This window comes from Stegastes partitus, unplaced genomic scaffold (assembly GCF_000690725.1).
Source record: "Stegastes partitus isolate 25-593 unplaced genomic scaffold, Stegastes_partitus-1.0.2 Scaffold728, whole genome shotgun sequence".
In the NCBI taxonomy this organism is placed as follows: Eukaryota; Metazoa; Chordata; class Actinopteri; family Pomacentridae; genus Stegastes; species Stegastes partitus.
This window is the reverse complement of record NW_007578459.1, coordinates 327,080-350,619: the sequence shown is the minus strand read 5'-3', so window position 1 is coordinate 350,619 and position 23,540 is coordinate 327,080. Positions and strand designations below refer to the sequence as shown.

The 23,540-nt window shown below is 42.3% G+C and overlaps 1 protein-coding gene across 1 annotated transcript in view; it reads right to left on the bottom strand.

Annotated features, from left to right (window-relative positions):
- LOC103364223 (plasma membrane calcium-transporting ATPase 1-like) overlaps window positions 1–23,540 on the bottom strand; it is a 58,188-nt gene that overhangs the window by 15,119 nt on the left and 19,529 nt on the right. Inside the window, exon 2 of the mRNA XM_008291272.1 lies at window positions 2,000–2,336. Coding sequence (XP_008289494.1) covers window positions 2,000–2,195 — 196 coding nt within the window. The 5' untranslated portion in view covers window positions 2,196–2,336. The remainder of the gene's footprint in view (window positions 1–1,999; window positions 2,337–23,540) is intronic.

Genomic DNA, 23,540 nt, shown 5'->3' with positions numbered 1-23,540 from the left:
ACACGGATAAAAGGATGAAAGAGGGAGAGAGAAGTAACAAACAGCAGCATGTCAGCCATTTTCTGGTCTCACACGGAGCTCTGACTGAAATCCAAACTCATCATCTATCACCACTAAACAAGGAGTTCGTCCATCTTTAGCCGAACCTGCCCGTATGACACCTGTCACCTCCTGATCTGTGTGTCTGCTGAACACAATTACCGCAGCATTTCCATCAACACACTGCTGTAGCAGTTACACCACAGTGACCTGTAGAGCTGCACAGCCTGAACTGAGAGTCCCGTGCTGATCATCATTAGTGACGTATAAACATCAGGTGGGTTTCACGGTCTAAAGGTCTAAACACACCCCTGACCCTGTGTCCCACCACCTTAATGGAGGGTTAACAGCTACAATCTATATGTGGTGAGCCAGACTATTTTTCTACGGTGGCCCAGAGCAGACCAACACTGACTGTACAAAGAGCCTGTTGTGTTTCTACATACTGTAGGTTCTCTCCTGGTTAGTGGAGAGGGGAGAAAGGGAGATTCATTTGGCTGCAGTTGCCGTCCAGCCACCACTAAATTCATTCACACTGGTCCATCCTGCTAATAAATCCACGGGAGAATCCTTGATTTATATGTGAGTGTTTGAGTTCTCTCATATCTCAACACCTGCAGATCCATTACACTTCAAACTTTCTTGAGATACATTTAAAGGCCGTCAGTGACCACAGTAGGGCTGCAACGACACAGAGACGCAATGGCGCCATTTGTTATGACAACAGTGCGTCACAAAGAGGACTCCGCCCTCTCAAAGCATGCATTCCCCCATAGAATAATCTGCAGATAGAAACGCTGCTGATGAACACAATTTCTTTTCTGATCAGAAATGTGACAAATATGATGCTACTAAATGACGTCCATATAATTAACATCATAACACAGTAGTGACATGGAAAACACATATGATGATGAGAGGACTGAAAAAAAAAACCATTTATTTCTAGTAAATTAATTGTAATATTAATCTAGTAATACAAAAATAATCTCAAGAGAAATTGATAAATTAGTCATTACAATAATTGTACATTCACAAAATCAATCGTTAGATTATTCTATAAAAATAATTCAACTGCATGAGAGTCAGAGCCATGCAGAGAGGGTTTGTGTTCACGCTCCCTCTCAGAGTTTTAGTGTTTCAATGACCCACAGCCGTCAGTGTTGAGTGTGGAGTAGTTTGGATGAGCGGCTGGTCGATGATGTTGAGAATACTGGAGGCTGAGCAGCCAGTCTGATCCACCAGGAGCGTTTTGAACAGGTGCTGCAGCGGCTGATCTAACACCAGGACCTGACTGATATAGAGAACCTGGAGCTTCTGAGGAGCAGGTTTCAGTTTTGATTTGTTGGTTCATCAACCTCACCGATGGTTTACCTGAATGTTTAACTGACTGATTTGTAGAAAAGGTTTCTGTTTAAAGCAGTGGATCTCGGCTCCCAGGACGTGTGAAGCATCCTGACTACAAACTGTTTGATCTTTTCCTGTCATCCTCACAACAACAGCATTCATACACTGACGCATGTCGGACTAATAGTACTGACAACATATTTGAGCTGTTTAAAACTGCAACCAGCCTGTAATCTGGTTTATATTCAGCACCATTTATTTGTAAAACCAATTCTGAGCATCAGTATTGTGTATCATAGTGTCAACAGTAAAACTGGAGCAGTTTAATGTCTGTGACATATTTTTCAGTATTTTATAACCAATACCGTGTATTTCTATTCAAAACATTCTGCCTGGTTATTGTACATTTGATCAGATCATCTGACAGTGAGGGGGACAGGTGGAAGGCACTTACTGATGTTCATGGAATGTCCTCTGTTTAATTACTATACGCAGCACAACATCTTCACAGGAGGAGTCCAATGAACAAAGTTATTTCCAAGCTTTTGGTCTTGTATAGACATAAATGATGAAGTGTAGTATGTGTGGGTTCGGTGTACTGGAGCGGTCTTACCTTCTATAGATGATGTTTTGAGGCGGCGGCAGATTCCCTGCACATCTCCGTAAGTGTCCCGTATCTTGTTGACGGCCTCGGTGCTCCGCAGCTCCATCAGGCTCCTCAGTTCCGTCACGGTCACCCCAAAGTCCCCGTCATGGTTGCCCTCGGCAACCGAATTCCCCGGAGGGTGGTCTGCTGTGTCGTTGGCCATGGTAGTCCTCTTCACAGCAGTAAGGTTCCTCTGAGCGTCTTTGTTAAAGTGATTAAGTAAACGTTGACTATGGTATCAGTTTGCAGGGATTGCGGGTAGTGCACTCTCACAGGGGAGCAAACATGTTCCACTGGCCTCGCGCTGCAGAAGAAAACAGAAGAAAGATTTCCAGAATCAGCAGGCAGATCAGTGCAGGACTCCCACTGATTTTTTTCCTAATTAATAGCATAGAGACTAATTTGGCCAATTAGGGAAGAGTTTCTCCTCTCAGATTATTAGAGGAGTCTCCTGAATCACCGAGGTCGTTATCGTATAAACTGATTATCAGTTTGTGCTGCTCCTTGGAGACTCATGATTGTTTGATAAATATCTGTTCTCACTGAACATCTGCTGCTGGTCTCTGACTCTGCTGTGGACAGAACACCATCAATTTAAAAGAATCAAAATCAAAAAGTCTTTTATCTATGAAGGAGTCATAATTTACAACATCAAAAAGCAGCATCACCAACAGACCGGCAGCAACACTCAGTTCAAACATCTAAAAGGGAGCAGAGCTGACGATAATAATGAAAACTGCATTCATAAAAAGTCAACCAGCCTTTCACTGGACTGTCACATGGAAACACTGAGAACCTCATGTATCCTGTGGACAGTTCAGGATCCCCTCTGCAACCCAGGAAATCCATAAATCCTCTCTGAATGTGTGTGTATGTGCACAGCTGCACAGCGAGCCAAACACATTTCCAGTAAATGATGAAGGCTTTGAATTCATCAACAGACTGCGAAGCTGTAAAAACAACATTAGACCACAGATTTAATTATAGTGAAATCAAGAGAAGATCAGATCCTATAATCAAGAGTCAGACCAGCGGTGCTGGGAGAACTAATTTAGCACAATGAGTGGACACAAAGCCGGATTCATAGATGAAGACCCACAGGTCACTGATGAACGCACTGCAGCTCTGAGAGCCAATCAACACGCAGCGGAGGACCAGAGACCAATGAGATGGAAGAACTCCACTGGGCCGGTGTGTGTGAGTGTCAAAGAGAGTGTGTGTGGCCAAACTGTGGCATTCCAGCCCATCACCACACATTATGTAAGTGCACATCAAAGGCCGCCCTGCGTTGTTCAGTACCAGCGCTGGTGCAGGGGTCAGGCCTTTACTGAGTGCTGGTTTGTGGTTTATGTTTCCCAGCCAATTGTTTAGGTCAGTGCTTCTCTAAACGAGGGTCGGAGGCGGACTTACAGCCATTTTGATTCTTGGTTCGGATGATGAATATGTAACATTGGGAGCTTCAGCTGGCTTGTTGTGCAACATTTGGCACCTGGTTAACAGATGGAACTGCGCGTCCCCGCGGCGACACTGTTGAAAAGTAATATGACTTACGCTTCAGGGGGGTTCAGTCAAATCTGAACACAGACATGACACACGCACACACGCACACACGCACACACACACACACACACACACACTCACACGCACACGCACACACGCACACACAGACCAAACCAGCACTTTACATTTATAATTTTAGAAATTCAAAAGACAACAATTTTGTCACAGTGTTCGTGTTTAAATGTTTTTTCAGTATCTGCTCCGATGTTTGCCCATCCAAGAACATTATATCTCCACCTCATCAGCAGCAGGTGTGTTGGTGAAGACCAGAAAGTCAGCGTCACATGACACCAGTTTAAAAGGCTCCACACTGGATACCTGTCTGCCTTCAAATTGATTTTATGATCCTTTTGTCTTATAAAGCTCTTTGTGCTCTTGGTTCTTCCTGTTTAGAACCCTCGTTCTGCTGGTAGTGGCCTTTTAATTAAACCAACAGTCAGAACAAAAACCCACAGTGAGGCATTCTTCTGTTTTTATACTCAGCGTAGTGTTTTTTTAAAATGCAGGGCTGTCCTTTTTAGTTCGGTGTTGGATTTTATTTACTACATTTTTTATTGTTATTTATTGTTTTCTCTGTTTTTTTTCTATACATTTTGGAATTTCAACCTGTTTTGTCTTTTATCACTTCAGTGTTACGACTGTGTTACTTTGCTGTTCTGAGTTCTGCCCGGTCCTGCCTCACGTGTTTCCTTGTCTGTGTGTATTTGTGACTGGGTTTCACTTGTTGTACTGCATCCTGCATTTACAACATGATGTTTATGGGACAGTGAGGTCAAGCTGCAGGTCAAGTATTGTTTGTCTTTCTTGTGCTTCTGTTAAAAATAAATAAACAAATAACTATACAAAAGCACTCTGACTTGTTTTGGAAAATGAAATGAAAAGTGTTATACTAATGGCTAATTCCACATGACTCTCTAAGATGCAAATGAGTTCAACCTGAAACAAATACCAGCGACACAGGCTGACCGTCTCTACTCCACTCTGTATTTATATTTCAGAAATGTCTTTTAATGATCTCCACAATGTTAATTAACCCAGAGGAACACACGACCGTTCCAGATCGTGTGTGAGGTAATTTCATGTCTGAGATACTGATTCACTTCAGGAATGCATAAAGAAGACCTGAAACAAAGCAGGACGGCTGCCATCTCTCTGCTTCCAGTAATTATCTAACCAGGAGTCACATCGTTAATACAGTAAGACAACAGAGGAGTGAAATGAACACCCTGTTTGTTGTACTTTATGACACAAATAGTTGCTGATGTCATTCTGATGGAACTTGTTAATTATAGATAATGAGATTACTTAATAATCCAGGCACCAAGAAGACTATCCCATTAGAACAAACCCAATAGGTACATAATTCAACATTAATTATTTAGATTCATTTTAAAGAAACACAAGTGGTTAGCATGCTGTTTTTAATGTGTCTGATGGATTTCAGTAATGCAGAAAAGTTTTAGGATTATTATTATCTATTGTTATTATCATATGATGCTGTTTAACGAGCTGCTTTTTTTCATGATGAATGAATGTTTGGTTTGGTTTGGTTAAAACCCCATAAACATGATATAAAATGTGACTTTATCTGACTCTAATAATGTTTAGTCTAGGACTGTGATGTTTTATTCACAAACTGTGGGAACAGGAGAAGGAGAATTGTGAAAGAAAAAACTACACAATCCAGAGATTCTGGGTGGAGCCTCACAAACAGAACATACATACACACACACACACACACACACACACACACACACACACATATTGTTTGTTAACCACACCACCACACCCAGCTCAGTCCAAAGGTGAGCATTCCTGCCTTTAGACCTTACTGACACACCTGCTCAGCTCACACACCAGTTTCCTTGCCTGCCATGTGACTCAGTGTGTATGCGCTGCTCTGCTTTAATGAGAAACTCTTTGACTGTCACACAAACGAGCTAATAGAACTAACACACAGACACACACACCCCCTCTTTCCAGGTCGGCATACTCTCTGACAGAAGAACAAACACTAAATGAACTGACTTCACTGAATCAGTGGAGCTTTTCACTGGTGAGTTCGGCTGTTCAGCTGTGATTGACACTGAGTAACATCCTCCTTAAAGCGCTTTAAAAGACCCAACGCTGCACAAACAATCACCATGCGATGACTCAGTCATAATGAAAAGCTGCTGAGTTATTACTCCTTTGTGCAGAACTTGTATAGGCTAGTTTAGTATTGATTTTAGCAGCAACAGACAGGATGAACTATTGAGCTGGAAACAGCGCTGCTGTACGTACTGACGCTGATGTGACTGAACTGATCGAAGTGATTCCCATCAGCAAAGTCCTTTGTGGTTTCCATCCCTCATGTGTGAGAGAGAGAAAAGAAAAACTATTTGAAAAGACACAAATCAATAGAGACAGAGAAAAGCTCTGACAGCTGATCATCACACACGGGAGATGTAGTATGTGGCTTTTATGGTTTCATTTTGACCATTATTACTTTTAATTTTGAGGTCTGCTGTGTGCTGAGCCAATCAGAGCCTCCATAGGAATGACTGGTGATGGAGATGTGATCGAGCTGTGTTACCGTAACTACACAAAAATTCAGTCAACATGTTTGTAAGGACACGACAGGAGCAGATGTCCACTTGTCCTCGTCAAAAAACAAATGCTCTTTATACTATTAATGAAAGAGTTGCAGACAAATTGAAAATATAAATGACAGAAGCAGTGAGTCGGACCGAACGGCAGAGCTGGATGATGAAGGAACATTCTCTGCACTGTTGACTGTGATCATCTCTACAAACAAGCAGCTCAGACTGAGTCTCTGCATGAAAACTGGCTCTGATGTGACAAACTGCAGGTCTGATCGAACCGTCTTTGGTCAACATGCATCAGATGATCCTCCTGAACCTGTTTACACATCACACACATGCAGCACACAAACCTTACACACAGATTATTGATTATGAAAGATTTCCACCTACTTGGGCTGCATGATATTGGAAAAAAATGATGTTTTATAAATATTTATACATAAAAAGTGGAAAAAAGCTGTTTGGAAGCTTTCTCATATGGTGAAACATGAAAGACATCTGAAGTAGTTTTGTGCTTTGGATGTCATTCAGATCCGTCTCGTCATCCAGAGCTTCGTGCTGTTGATTTAAATGGTCAAACTAATTAGCTGAGTTGCCTCGTGTGGTGGTAACTGCACACACTGCTGACAGAGAACCTAATTTCCTTTTTGCAACCAAATCTTCCTTTCCAGTGTTTCTCTCCTTTCCTTCGCTCGTGGAACCAGCATGTCAACAACCTGTGTCTATATATAAAGACATGATAACAGTGTGAGTTTTCTTTTTGGATCAATGAGCAAAAAACAACTGGAGGGACAGTTAGCTAAAACTAATGCAACACCTGCAATAAATCCTTCTTTACAAAGGCTATAATGACCAGCTTTTGGTAATTTTGGAGGTGGGACTTTGTGGTGCTGTATTACATTTTTTACTTGCTGTCTTGATTTATATCGATGCCAAAAACAGACCGATTTCTGAAACCTGGTTAATAATAACTTAACTGTTAACTATTCTGTCTACAACACAGAGGACAAAAACTAAAGAGGCGTAACTGGAACTTAACTTTTGAAATGAATTCTGTGCCTGATGAGTGAAATGAAGCCACACTGAGTCCACCAACTCATCCACAAAGAGAACAGAAGTAAAGTCATGAGACACTGAAGCGATCTATAGATGACAGACAGGACATGATGTCAGGATTCAGCTCTCTCTATATATAGCCGGAGCATCTATGAGGCCCAAGACAAGCAGAGTTTCAGTGTGGGAGACACAGTGCGTCTGTTCTTTGTCCATCTTATCAGTTACTTACTGACTTCAGATTAAATTAGGCTGCAGTCGCCATGTTGCCAGCCACTCAGCTTATACATGTGTGTGTGAGATATGATAAGCCCGTGTGTGTGTGTGTGTGTGTGTGTGTAGAAATGACTAAAAAGGCAATGAAGAGCTAACTGCTAAATGTGTGTGTGTGGGTGAATCAGCAGAGGACGGTCTGCTGCTCAGGAGGGTCTGGATGTATCTGCAGAATTAGTCATGAACATTCACTACAGTCTCAGAAATGTGTCTGCGCGGTGCAGCCGATGCCAGGATGACATTTTCTATTATTCTGGTGTTACGGTGCAGAGAGAAAATGTTTCAGAAAACACCTGAATACATAAACATGCAGGCATGTCTTCTCACATGTAAACAGTTTCTGAAACAATCTGCCTCAGCAAGGCCATAATGTGTGTTTTGGCAGAGCACACAGTGCACTACATTTGGTTAATCTAAACAAAGCCAAGCAGCAGAATGACTCATGCACACCAACATCACATCCATCATGTTGTTATTATCAGGAGTCAGAGATACATGGATGCAGCAGACTGAATAGAATCACATTAAAACATTTAGAAAAACCTTTTTGCTTTTTTCAACAGATCAAGAATGAATGAAGTCGGATTAACTGGACAGTGCAACTTCTGAATAAGCTGTGGCGCCACTTCTGATGCTAAACCGCCTTTGTGTTTGTTAGACAGTTAGAATAATGTTGCTCAATCTAAACTCCACCCAGTATGGTGTTGTTCAGTGGTTAATCAATTAATTGCCATTAATAATTAACAGATTAATATTGTAGTAGCCGATAAGGCAGAAGATGAAGGACATGCATGTTGCAGCTGTAGTACGTGGTTGTTCCACCAGGTGGAGCCTCTTACTGTTTGACAAGATTAAATGCGTCGCTGTATGTTTTTTATTGTTGTCTTAAAATTATTGTCGTGTACCTTGAAACATGCGTAAGTGTTTCGATTCTATCGTTTTACTGTCACAGAGCGAGCAGTCGGTTAAACTTCAGGTCGCCTCAAACTCAGAAGAATAATCAGACTTAAATGTAAACGAGGCGTTAAACGCAGAAAGCTTGATAAAGACATTAAGAGAGAGAGTGTGTGTGTGTGTGTGTGTGTGTGTGTGTGTGTGTGTGTGTGTTTCTAACAACAGGTACAGGTTGCCATGGTGACGGTAAATACTGCGTGACTCCTGGGTCAGACAGAGTTTGAGCAGTGAGGCTCTTGTCCAACTCAGACTTATGACTCAAACACTTTAATTCATTTTGCTAAAATTATTATATTAAGAGCAAATGGGGACTCTGATGTAAAGTATGTGCCTGTGGTGGCGACACTAGGGGGAAACACGGTGAGTCAAAAAAGTTATTTTGAAAGCGATAAATGAGAAAAGAAATACCGACAATATCCACAGCGAACAGAAGATTTTCTTTGTTTGAATGAGTATTGACTGTTTTGTCCAATCAGACAAAATAAGGAATAATCCAGCCACAAAAACCTATATAACAAATAAAAAACTGATCATCTTAGAAGTGGTACATAATGCTGGCATTATAAGCAGCAGTTCATTGAGAAGATGTCGTCCTGCTGAACCAAAAGCAAAGACGGGAGAGTTTCATTTAACAAAGCCAATAAGAATGAGTTGAACAGGTGTATCAGGAGCTGTGGGTGAAACTCATCTAGTGATTGTTCAGTCTGTAAGAAAAGGAATTAGTGAGTGAAAAATGTACATCACAGTTCAGAGTCCAAGCACGAATTAGATTGACTGTCACATAAATCAGTGAAAAGCAACGGAGGAGCTGGGAGAAGACGAGGGCTGAGGTTTTACTGACTCAGACAATTAATCAGTGAAATAGCTGCAGATTATTTTTCAGCTTTGTGAGCATCGCATGTGTCCGCTGCATCAGTGAACACCAGAAACAAACAACGTGAGATGTTTGTGAACAGCAGAGACCCAGCAGCTGCACAGTCGGCTCAGGAGGGTCAACAGGAGAGAGATCAAGGGCGACATTCACATCCAACGCCACAGAACGTCTTTGAACAGCGACAGGGTTCCCAACACATATCAAGGTCCGCGCGAGGAGCTACCAACCGAGTCCGCTTGATGGAAAACGCTGTGAAATACAGTCAATAGTGTGGAAACAGCTGGAGAGCAAACTGTGACGTGTAGATGTGATAAAATCATCATTATTAATGCTTTTCAGATGTATTATCTCATGGCTCTCAGCACTTTTCTTAACTTAACATTCTGTCTGTTAATGCGTAGACGCAAATAAAACACACGCTGAAAACATCTGGGAAGAACAGTGAAAATCTGCCTGCCAGAAATAATATAAATAAAAAAACAGTTAAAGAACTGCATGTACCTCAAACACGGCACGTGCTGGTTTCTGTTAATTTACTAATTCAGTGTATTTTAATGAAAAAAACAACAACATAAAACAAGCACTTACACAATAGTTGTCTGTGGCTGACATATAAAGATGGCTCTCTAAACCCTGAAATATTTCAAACAAGCATTTATTTTTTTTACAGTGCAGCTGATTATTGTGTCATCAGGTTTGATGTTTGATGGGACTGAAAATGTGTTTAATAATCTGCAAAATGTAAATTATAGGTAAAGCAGTAGTTTAAAGATGTGCGTTATAATCGTGATCTGTGTTGAGTTTCAGTTTGAGTACAAACTGATAAGGTTTAGATTTTATTGGAGGAGGAGGTGAAGGTTGGGGTTAACAGATCACAGGCTGAAGCTGACCAAAGACCAAAGTGTATCTGAGGACATTTGCTCAGGTGGTGTGTCCGAAAGCAGGGGGGCAGAAATAGCTTCAGTAGAATTGTAAACATGAAAAGCTGGAGCTAACACTTCTAGGCTAACACCAGGAGCCCACAAGGCTGTAAATTATACAGCTTCTTATCAAACACTAGTTTGTCCCTGAACTCACTCCATCCAATCAGCGTCCTGCTCCTCTGCTGCTTCGATCATTTTCCATAAAGCTGTAAAACAAGAACTAGAGCAACACTCTTGGAGTCGCAGGTCAGGCTCAACACTTGTGTCTAACTGGATGAACCCCTGAGAACCTCAGTGACCTCACATGTCAGAGTTCAACCGGACTGAACTGATTAAACAGCTAAAAACGGCATTCATGTCTTGCTGGACTTGAGGGGACTCAAAAGTTGCAGAAATGTCAACCCAAACACTATATTTAGCAGGAAATATGAATACATCCATAGATATACAGTTACAGGAACCTTTTGCAAACTGTTATTTAGAGATTTTGCACCTTTTCCCCCATTTTCAAGAGCCAAACGTTAAAGATGTGCTCTCTGTTGGATCCATTCAATCATTCAGCTCTGCTGGAAACAAGTTTGCGTCTTTACAAATTTCATGGCTCTGGGAGTTTTATTTCTGGAGATATTGAACCCTTAAAATGTTTTTTGAGGGTAAAAAAGCGAAAAAATAAATAATCCCAGGCCTGAAAAACATAACAATTCTCAATATTTTACTAAACTATCGTACAGAACTTAGTTTTGCATCCCTGACAAATAAGTAAACTCCAAAATCTGAGGCAGGGCAACGACATCACTACCTGAGACGGACTGAGCCTGAACACTTGGACTCTTGTTGATCTTTTATTTGATATTTTAATTATTGTCCTGCCGCCGCCGCCGCCGACATGTTTTTGTGTTTTGTCTGGGGACGAGTGCCGGCATATGAAAAATTGATGTGAATGAGTATTTGAAACATCTCCTCTCACAGCCACAGTAACAGGTCATGAAAACAGTTGGATTCCTCGCTCTCTGTTCATTATCTTCCATCGACCCTGTGTTGGATGGTGATATCCTCCCTCCTCTTCCTCCATCTCTGCTCGGTGCCTCTGCAGACACACCTGCTCTGCATACTAAAGGAGCAGCCTGCACCGCCCTCCACTCAGACACACAATCCCACTATGCAAACTCACTGCTGGCCACACCCTCCACACACACAGCAACTTTTTTTTTTGTTGTTGCACACAGCAACCAATCGCACACACTCACAGACCCGCTGAATCGTGTCACAGTGACTTCACACAGACATTTCCACATGCAGGGCACGTCAACCACTCGACGCTCAGCCGGTGTGTGCTCGGTCTAGACAGCGGTGTGTGTGTGTGTGAGAGTGTGTGTTTGAGGGAGAGTGTCGCAGCATGCCAGACACAGTAACAGGAGAGGGAAGAGAGCGAGGCCAGGAATGCAGGAGACCACACCCATATCTGCAGTCATGTGACCAGAGTGGAAAAAGGAAATCCCCACACTGCAGAGAGATGGAGGTGTGGACTCACTCACACACACACACAGCGATGTGTTTCCAGCACTTCTGAGGACATTGTGTCGACTTACATTCATTTCCTGGAGACGTACCCAAAACATTTCCCTAACACTACCCTCAAAATAAGCCTACGCCATGAAATGTACTGATCTATGTCATGAGGGTTTGCTTTTCTGTCCCCAAAAGGAGGCAATCCCCCATAACGTGACTGTGTTACCATGTTTATGTCACCATAACATGAGTCATACAGCTAAGTCGGGCTGTAATGGTACACGTACCTAGACAAAAAATTAACGGTATGGGACTTTTGATTCAGCACACGTGTACCAAACAAATGCTGTCCCTGCATGTGTTGCATTGTTTTGTGCGAGGAACTCAGAGCTGCACTCCCTTCTCTGCTAGTCTGACGGCATCTCAACATGTCGGCTTCATGTCTCAGTGAGCCCTCTGCCCACTTTTCTGTAAAAGCTGCAACAGTGATCTTACCACGTGACCGTGTAACATTTCCAAATCACTTCAACCTGACATGGGTCTGAACTGCACCATCACATTAACATAAAGGAAAGCAAACAACAGTGCTTTGAGTTGTGTGAAGTGATTGAGAGAATCCTTCTTCCACAGTTCAGCACCAAAAACCCCACAGAGAAACTCTCCTCTGAGTTTATTGAATACCTGCAGCATCACATAGGAGGAGGGTCCAGATGAGAGAGCTGCACATTTACACACAACAGCAGTGATGACATTAATTAGCTATAATTATAAATCATCACTTTGTTTTCTTAAAAAAAATTACTCAAACTGATGAATGTAATATCAAAATAGTGGCAGATTATTTTAACAGTCGACAACTAATCAAATAGTCAATGAATCATTGCACTATTGGTAAATTATACATCATCACAGAAAGCCACACAGGTGGGGACTGTTTCAAGAGTTTCCAGCCTCTTAAACTTCACTGGACAGTCAGTTCAAACTCATACTGGTGCCCAAACTTTGCTCAGACACACAGAGCTGTGATTTTGATTCCTGATTACAGATCATAACATTTCCAAAGACACCAGACACTTAACTTCTGTAGGCAAAGTGTCACACAGTTAAGGTAACTAGCCATCAAGCAGAAATCCGTGTATAGCCTGGACAGTTAAACTGGGAGAAAACCAAAGAGTCCAAAGAATCTTACCCTTCTAGACTTGTACTGGGAGTTTGAACCAAAGAAGTGGAGCTCTGAGTGCAAGGACTCGAAACCGTGAAGATATTTACTGAAAAGAGCCAAAGCAACCCAAGACATCAGGACAGCTGAAAGAAGACTTCCTGGATCAGGAAGGACTGTGGCTGCCTCATTTTCAACCAAATGGAAACATCTTTTTGCTGTCAACAGGTCAAAGAAAGTGCACTGTAGTTATCGGGTCTGGGTGTTACAAAATAAAGTTGCACAAAAAAAACCCACACACACACAAGAGAGCCCAAAGCCAGCTCAACTTTCAGATTTTTGAGTTTTTAAGCACAGCAAGCTGAAAACATGTATTAGCTACACCAAGAAATATGCACACTAGACCACATAAAAACTAAAATTTGACAGGTCACACTTTTAGATTTACCAAAACACTAAGTCCACCTGTGATACACTCTCAGCTCTGTTAACGGATCCATAGGACAGACCGGCTTTACCAGCTAGTCGCACAGAGATGCTGCTGATAAACTGGTGGAAACAGAACTGAATCTGTGCAGTGACACAAATAAGGAACAGACATGTAAACCAGAAAACAGCTCAGTGTGCACCGACCGTCACAGCTGCACGAACACACACACAAACTTTATGGTTTAATGCAGACAGCTCATTCCTGGGATTCCTGACTGAGTGGCTGCATGAGTGGACAGTTTAGTCGACCTGACTGAGGCCCCACTGTCTATTGTACTGTGTGTGTGTGTGTGTGTGTGTGTGTGTGTGTGTGTGTGTGTGTGTGTGTGTGTGTGTGTGTGTGTGTGTGTGGTCACACTACATCTAATTACCTGAATGTTTCAGTAGAAAACAGATGGACTGCTCTCTGTTAGGTTAGAATTTGGACTCTTCTGATATGAAAAGCTTGTTAACACAGTGAATAGTGTTCAAGGCCAAACGACCTTTTTGGCAGCCAAACTTCCAGCCAAACTTCATGACCACTTGGATGGAAAGCACCACGAGCACATCCACTTATAGGTGCACTGTGGAGGAATCTTCCCAAAATACAATAGATTCATTCTGAAGTAATCACGCTCCTCTATGACCCACCAGCTGTGTGCTGGTGAATTTATCTGCAGACACATTGTTCTCAGCCTGGATCTTCTTAGTTTCATTTGTGTTTCTTGGCTACAACCTTTGCACGGTGGATGTGCAGCTCCAGCCTTTAACTACAGGGCTGTTAATGATCAACTTTAATCCATTCACTGATGTTGAAAATTCAACCAATTAACAACATATTAGCAGATCAGGCGGAGCAGGAGGGACGGGTGTCAGAAAATGTACTGTACAATAAAGTTTGTGTATTTATGTTTGTGACTGCAACTTCAGCCTTCAGAGCTCGCACATACACACCTGCAGACTGAACATTTCAGATTGGAAGAAAACACAAACAACTTATTTCAGTGCAAAAACTCTGAGATTTCCACATACAACATATTTTTACACAATTCCGTCTGGGCCTTTATTCTCAAGTCAGCCAAAAAGCAGATGCAGAAACTGCAATTCAGTAACTGCATTTGGGATCTCCATTCCTTTCTGGCTGACCTTTAAAGTTCTCTGGACGAATACTGTGTCAAGTTGTTGGTCTTGTATGTTTGCTCAACTCTCACCACACATCTGAGTCAGAGCTTCAGCACCCGAGGGTCTCGCTGGTCGAACTGAGAGGTTCAAACTGTACGTAAGCAGGAAGATCAGCGTCAGTTACATCCCATGATAATTCCACTAAAGTTTACTCAGACAAGATAACTTTATCCTCCAGAAAAAAGCAAAGGCAAAATTCTATTATGAAGAGGAAGTGAGAGGAAAAAGCTAAAGACAATATGTTCAGTCTGTTCTGCAGTGAAGTTCAGTTTTATATCACAGCAGTCTCAGGGCTACAGTTTCAGCAACAATCCAACGTAGTTATATTAAAACGAGCTCACTGCAGTACATAATGATGCAGCGACAGTAACCAGGAGGGAAATCAGACGGTGGAACTGCCCGAACGGCAGCACAGCCCAGCAAAGTCTCTCACCTGCCAGAAATCCATCCAACCTGAACACTGAGGATGTTGGAAGAGAAGTGATTAGTTGAATGCTCAGGTGATTAATCAGATGCTGTGAAGCCTCAAAGTGAGACAGAAAACAACCAAACTGTGACTGTCCATCATCACTGAGCACAGCCTCCACCTGCTCATCTCCTGATCCTCAGCAGGAACTGTATTCTCATCAACTCTGTCAAGAACAGCTGAGTTAGCAGCACTTCGACTTGAGAGAGACTTCGTTAAGAAAACAGTCGTGGTTATGACTCCCCTGAAATGATTAGAAAAAGCCTGACAATTAATGTATTAGTTGGTACAGATCGTTTATTGACTAATTGTGATCATCAGTTAATCTTTGAAGGGATTTTGAATCAGCCAATCGCTGTGCCTGTTGACAAGGGCTTCCTGCCATTAGACGAAGGGCAGGGGATGAAGGCAGAGAGACAAAGAAGTGGAAGGAGGAAGTACAAAGCAGCACAGAGGACAAGTCCTCGTCCTTCTTGTCCTTTTCAAGTTGAAGAACGGCACCAGAGAGAAGATGGATCTGAACCAAACACAGCAGCAACATCTGGAGAGCGTCCAGACATTCAATAATCCTGTTTACAGCCTGAGGCTCTGAGGCTCAGTCTGTTCATCACTGCAGAGTCCTGATTCACAGTGATCACAACCCAAACACACTGAAACAGACTCGCAGCTGCCTCACTGTGTATGAACACATCAGACTCTGGTGGTTCTGGTCAGCCTCAGGGGTGACACTATGAGGACCAGGTTGATTAAAGCCCACATTGTTCCAGCTGATGAAAGGAAACAAGCAGCAAATCTAAAAACGCAGCACAGCTGAAACATTTTGTGAACTGTCCCTTTAATTTTTGTGCTTTTCATCACTGAATTGTCTCTGTGAGGCCACCGTAGCCATCTACGATCCGCCTTCTACATGATGATCAGGATTTGTCTCATGATTTTAAGTTACAGAATATTCTTATGACAAGGTCAGCCTACGTCTTCTTCTCCAGATGTTTCAGTCACATCTGGTGGTCTTCATCAGTGGAGTTTTCTCCGTTGCCATGGAGACACTTTAGATTAGAATGAACAGCTGGTTATTATATCATTTGCGTTTAGCTGTTGTTATATACACGTTATGGCCTGATCAAACTCCCATAATTTCATCATAACAACTAGACCATCTCCATGACAACCCAGCAAACCCCACCCAGTGATGAAGGCCACCAGATGGGGTTGAAAGTTCTGCAAAAAAAACAACAAAAAAAAGGGAATGGACGTTGTGATACCATTTTTTCCCCCATTTAATCAGAATTAATTTTCACTGTAGAAGTGCTTCCATGTGTATTTAGGTTGTTCATAAAAACATTTACATTCAATACTAATTTCTTATAAAACAGGTAAATTTGATGAAAAAAAAACATGTTAAATCTGTGAATCACACGTTTCCTTCTGTTGTGCTCATTAACTGGAGCCAATTAGTGTGATGTGAGCACAAAGACAGATGTTTGCAGCTGCGCGGTGTTTGCTGTAAATCAGCGTCATAGAAATAACAACTCAGAATGATATAGATGATCAGTCACTGCTGATTGGGTGAGGCACGAACACCAAGACGGCAAAGAAATGGATGGTGATGGTGCTGCTGGTGGCAGGATGTAAAAATGGATCACGGACGTGTCCTCTAAGTTCAAGCAGCGAGTAGTTTGAGTTGTTTTTACTGACTGATGAGCAGCAGAGTCAGCAGGTCGCAGGTGTTCACTGGTCTGACCTCAACACCACAGGACCCTGCTCACTGTGAATGACACTGAACTCTGCAGCAGCAAACAACACAACTTTCTGGTGCCTGCAAACTTTAGATCCAATCACTGGGAGGCATCTACAGCTTTTAAAAGGTGAGAGTGTTTTTCTGTGAAAGCCGGTAGAGTGATGAGTGTGTCGGGCAGACACTGAGTATTAAATTAGTGTGTGTGTGTGTGTTTTGTGTTCAACATTAAACTCTTCTCGGATGATGGTACTAAATCTGGCCTTCAGGCAGACAGCAGGACTGTTTTGCAGATATATGTGACTGTTGTCGATAAATCTAAAACCTAAAAGGCTGAACGACATGTCAACTCACCAGCACATGTGTGTTTTTAAAACCTTCACTCTGACCATCACTCTGAAATGGTCTATTCTTTTTAAAGGACAGTAGAAAATGAGATTTAGCAATTAATGCTATTTATCTATTTATCAACACAGCAATGAAAAACACATGCATCTAAAAAGGATGTATGTTTAATAATAAAAAATAAGGATTGAGGACTGATCTCACACGTCTAAATATGAAGTAAAGAAACCAAGTATAACCTGGAGGTTGAGAGACGGCGATCAGGGCAGAGCTGGTGTAGCGCGCTGAGATTAAGGCTCCATGAGGTTTAGAAATCACAACGGAAGTCAACAGAAAATTATTTACATTTTTAGCTCTGTTTCAGAAATAACCTCATGTGCACTGGGCAGGTGGGTGCTGGTGGAAACACAAAGCAGCAGGTTGGTTGCTTAGTTGTAGAAAATACTATGAAAGATAAACTGTAGTGCCGAAAAGGAAGACCAGAGGTTTTCTTAACAGCAGCTAGCATAGACACAAGGTAAACAACTCCTGTGATTATTCATCCATGTTGAACTAACTGCAGGTAGTCACAGCTAATGTCACTAACCGTGAACCAGACGGACTGACAGTCTGGAGCCGTCACAAAGGGAACATCTGTGTCTGCAGCATTGTTTCCAAAAGTCTCCATTTCTGTCCATCCAGACTAAACAGCAACAAGTTTTCAAACTGAAACCGAGTCGACAGCGTTTCCAGAAGTCTCAGTTTTGACACTGGAGTGGTGTGGACGCTGGGCCAAAATGTAGCAGGACCGATGAGCTTTAACATGAAAACATATGAGAGCATATGTAACCACAGTATGTAACAAAGAGGGAACTCTCCAGATTGAACGCTCTGCAAAGGGAAGCTCAGAGTCAAACTACTTAACATGAAATCATGAATTTATTCATGTTCCTCCTCCTATTCCCACTCTGACCTGTGTGCTCTTTGAAGGGAAACTCTTTTGAAGTGCGTCAGCATCTGTGCAGTGAAGACCCTCCCAATTAGCTTCGACAGCTAACAAGCTCTACAGGGCTGTGAGGGAGGGTGGCCCAGCTCAGATGACGATTCGATGGGGTCGGATCCAGCTGACTTTCCCTGCAGACTGACAGCTGGAGACCCAAAATGAAAGCCCCCAGAGGTTTCAAAACAAACACTTCAGGGTGCTGAGGTTTACAGTGAGCAGTTTTCACTGAAAATCCTGCTTTCTGTTTCCTTTGACTAATATTTGTTTTTTCATTTAGTGTCAACAGCATCCTTAAAGAGGAAATGAAATAACCAAATGAGGACGAAGCTGAAGCTGCTGCCATCTGGCAGCTAAACCAGTCAGGCGAATCAACGCAGCACCATCAATGAGGAGAGGGTGCTGTCCTGTTACACTTCTGTTCAGCAAATATTCATGTCATCTGAAGCCACATGACGGCTGAAGTCAAGCGTGTCCTGTTTCTGAGTTTTCTCACTCAGGTCAATGAGTTTGATCCATCTGCAGTATTTACCTTTACTTGGTCTTCAGAAAGTCCAGATTAGTCTTGAATTTAAAACTTCTTTCAAATGTAGTTCAAACACAACCTCGGTCGATCACTTAAAAGACATCGTGGCTGCAGACGGGCTGGATTTGGCTTTCTACGTATTTCTGCAAAAAAAATTTAAAACGTATTTGTTGCTGGTCGTGAATTGACCCCGCCTCATTCACTTTGGTAAAATTTAATCAGATTGAAATAGGACATGTAGAGTCCTGAGGCTCTGACACTGAAGTGCTCTGGACAAAGAGCCAAAGTGCCCCTGTTCTTTTAATTAAATCAATTCTGAACTAAAATGTGATAATAAGAATTAAAATCAAATGATAAATCTCCTTCCAGCCCTTCCCAGGACACCCGCAGCCTCTTCACTCACGTTGTCTCCGCTTCATTACTGACTGAATATTACAGCTGTGTTTTTAAATTCCGGAAAAAGATGGACAGTGTATTCTAAAAACCAAGAGCCATTTTGATTTTGAACACATCATTACATCCTAAATATTAAATACCAACTGCGGCTTTCTGCGTCACAGGCACAGCAACAACACTTCAGTGCTTGTGGAGCGCTCTTGGATGAATGTGGACTTACTTGGTCCATGACTGAAGAGAACAAGAGCCTGAAATTACTTTACATCCCCTTTACAGAGCAATAAACTGCTTCTCTGTACAGAGAATCACAAAGGGGATTCTCAGCAGAGTGAGAGCACGGTATGTGCGTCACAAAGCCGAGGCATGCCAATAAGACATGGAGAGTGTCTTCAACACGTTAGATAACAGCGGCTGTCTGCAGCTCGTTGATAAGCAGGGAGCATCGAATGCAGCGTTTTCCTCACAAAGTAAATGAGAAGGAGGAATCTAAAAATATGACAGCAGCAGGGTGTAAACATCCTGACCAGAGAAAACACAAAGAGACGTCCCACAGGTCAAACCTCGGGCCCCGCCCCTGATGGCACCAAGATTTTCATCATGTACGTGGCTGGATATCAGCAGAGTCATTATCAGTGTTATGTAAGGCTTTGACAAGTGCATGACAAAGTGTTTAACACAGAGCCATAAAAAAGCCAACCTGACATTTCACTTTGTCCGTACTTCACAAATCAGTGTTTCCAGCCGGCAGCAGCAGACCAGAGGACCCCGTCTGCAGGAGCCCACGCTGAGATACAGCCCGCACAGCACAACAGGTGTCCACAGGACAAGCTGGATTTATCAGACCAGTTATATTGGACCTGATAAAGGTTCACTCCCACACCACAGTACTTCTATTTGTTTTCTGAGGTCACAATTGTAGGTAGAGAGGGGTAAAGTCAACATTATGATAATCATTCTGTTTAGTGTCTTCACTTCTCATTGTTTGCTCTTTTCTGTGTTGAACAGAGGTGGTCGTTAAGACCACAGATATATATATCTATGGTTTAGACCAGGAAGTAGACTCTGAGATGAGATGTTTTGTTTTTTTTCAAGTTTTTTTTGGCCTTTGTGACGTTATTTGATAGTGAAGTGAGAGAGAGAGAGACAGGAAAGTAGGGGAGAAGAATGGGGGGAGGACATGTGGGAACTCATGACCTCCACATCAGGACTGTAGCCCTGCACATGGGGCGTCAGCTCAACCAGGTGAGCTGTAGCTTTTAACAACATGTCTGAGATGTAATGGAGTTTTATTGTTTGTCTGTCTGAAAAATCCAATTCTGAGAACCGGCTTGTGAACGTTTGAGACGGTTAAAATAAAATCAGTAAGGATCAGCAGAAAGCAGAAGTAGCTTGAATCAAAATAACGATGTACTGAATGAATGAATGAATGAATGAATGAATGAATGAATGAATGAAAGACAGTAAAGCTCAGAGCTCTGTCTGACTGACTTGCAGCACAACGAAGTAGCTCAAACTGAAGCCATTAAAAAGCAGCAGCAGGGAGCAGTTCATCTTGATGGTGTGCATTAGGACTGCCAAGAACAAGTATTTTTTTAATATATTAATTTATTGATTATATTACTAATTCCCCTGCCTTCGCCCTGAGTCGGCTGGGATAGGCTCCAGCCCCCCCGCGACCCTAATGAGGATTAAGCGGTGTATAGAAAATGGATGGATGGATATTACTAATTCCTTGTTTAATCTAAAAAAGTAATTTTACTCATACATAGTATTTTCAGAGTTCATGATGTGCCACATGTCAAACATACAGTTTAATCATCACAAAATGGACAAACAAACAGAAGTTTTATTATTTTATTATTAAAGTGCAAAACTGTGGCGTCAAACTAAAAACTCCTAGATGATAAAAAATAAATCAAAAAGACCGACTAAGTGCAACTCCAGAAGATATCCAAGTTTCTATTCAAGCCTCAACAAAGTGAAACGCTTCAGTTTGTAAATTAAACAAAGAGCAGCGACATCAGTTCTATCGGTTAATCACAGCAGCTCTAGTCTGAATCTTTAAAGAGCAACCCAGTGTCTGTCTGAACACGTTAAACATATTCAAAGGCCAGAAGCCCTGAGGCCTGCTGCACTGGGAGCACTGGGAGCGCTGGGACAAGTCGGTGGCTTCCTGTTCAGGATAAATTGTAGCTGCGGCAGCTCAGATTAAAGTCACTGTGTTTGTGCTGCTTATCAAGAAGGAAATGTTAGCACGGCAATCAGTTTCTTTCCTTCCGCCTTTGTTCCACAACCTGCCATCACTCTCAGCTTCAGTCGCTCCCTGTAATTCATCGTTTATTACACAGCTGACTGTACGCTCACACAGAAACACTGCTCTGCTCACAGCCAGCAGGACAGACATCTTACTGCAGCAGAGCCGACACGCACCACAACGTTTCTTCTTCACTAAACTTATTGACACAAAAGTTACTTGAGCAGCCGGTCGGTATTAAACCGACAGCTGCTTCAGACCACATGATGTTCTCAGGGCCTTCTGCCACCTATTCTCACTGTCTCCTTTCAGCTTCCTGAGTTTGAATTCTGCCTGCATTATTTTTGAAGTCGAGTCGTCATGTTGTTTGAAAACCAGACAAAGACTCTGCAGACAAAGCACAAGGTTCCCTGCATTATACTACAAGAGGCATGTTGGTACCAGAGATGGGAATACTAAATGTTTTCTTTTAGAGAAATCGAGCAGCGCTGCTACATCACAGAGGAACGTCTAGAAAACAGAAAAGCTTCAGAGTATCTAAAGCTAGGTCAGTGAATGGAAGGTGGGTGTAAAGATCAGTTTCCTGCAAAAACACTGAAATGGGTCACATTCAATGACAGACTGATTTACACGCCGCATCAGAGGAGTGAAACACAACAACACTTCACCTACAAAGTGCAAGGAGAAGAGAAACAGTTAAAGAGTCCGAGGAGGTCAAAACTCCAACAAAAAGGTCGTATTTAACAAAACGAGTGGTGCTACAGACAGCAGAGAGCAGGACGGCTTTGTACAGCTGACAAACTTGAGACATGCGTCTTAAATATGACTGCAATGTTAGATCCAAGTGTTTGATAAAGAGTAATCTCCACAGGCCGCTGTTGGAGTCTCACAAATCTCCGGTTGTCAGGTTGTTGTAAATCTATCAACTACAGTGGTGCACCAAGGCTTTTATAGCTTCAGTGTGAGCCTTTCTGGTTTAGCTGTGGGCATATAGAGCTGTTGTGGGCAGGGAAATAAAATCCATGAGTCGGTCAATAAAAACAATCTAGTTTTCTTCTTGTTCACTCCTCGTGGAGATGACTGTTAAACTATTTTCATCCGGCTAAATTTCTGGTGCTACCTGTAAACTGGAGTCAGTGTGGACCGAGCAGACACCGGTGGAGTTTACACACTGCTAACATCTGATGCAAGTACAAAGGCCATCTTTGTGAAACCAGTTCCACATTCCTTCTGAAAGAATCTGGTCACCTCACTAAGTTCCCTGCAGCTCACCTAAAGTGTCTTTTAACGGTATTCATGTGACGCTTTGTTAGCAGCCACACAGGCTGACGGTCACAGCTGCAGGGCAACACTGGAAAATACAAGTCAAACAAAAAGCTGCAGACATACAGTAAAACTGTAAGAAACTAATTTAGAAACACTTTCCAGTCACTTACAGTAATAAATAACAGGTCCAGTTAAAAAAATAAATAAATCAATTGGGCCATCAGCTGAGGAGTTCGGGTCTACATCAGAGCACAGGAGTCATTAGGACGGCCATTATTCATCTGCACAGTGCAAGTCCATGCAACTGTGTCTCAGGAGAGTCTTGGAAGAAGACGGGGAATCCATCTGTCTAATTGATTGATTCTGCACACTGAAAGAGCTTCTAGTTTAATGTCCCTGCAGTTCAGGAGTCAAACTGGGAAATTCAGACAGCAGAAACACATCTAGTCCTAAGGAAACTTTAGATTTGTTGGCTTTCACCGTTTAATATTTAGAAGGCTTTGAAATGGCACATGTTAAGAATTGGCTCCACATTAATAAAACTGAATTGAACTGAATTAAACATCTTGTCCACATCAGCCTTTCTCCACTGTGTAATCTTTAAAGAAAACAACATTATGTCATATCCACCAATCAGCCACAAATTTAAAACCACTTTCGTTGTATTGTGCCAAAACAAGAAGATGAGACCTCTGAGGTGTCCTGTGCTTTCTGGCAAACTGACCATGTTAGTCTGTCTCCTGACAACAGGATCTGGGGAACTGGAGGCAGGAGCAACACCTTGGGCTCTTTGTTGTGTTCCTCAAGCTGTTCCTGAGGAGTTTTTGCTGTGCGGTAGGGCACGCTGTCCTGCTGAGGGAGGCTGCTGGCTGCTCTTGTTGCCATGGAGGGGTGTGTTTGGTCTGGAACAATGTTTAGGCGGATGCTACATGTCAAAGTAACATCTGCAGAAATCCCAGGAGCCAAAGTTTCCCAGCTGAATATTGGACTGTAATGAGATG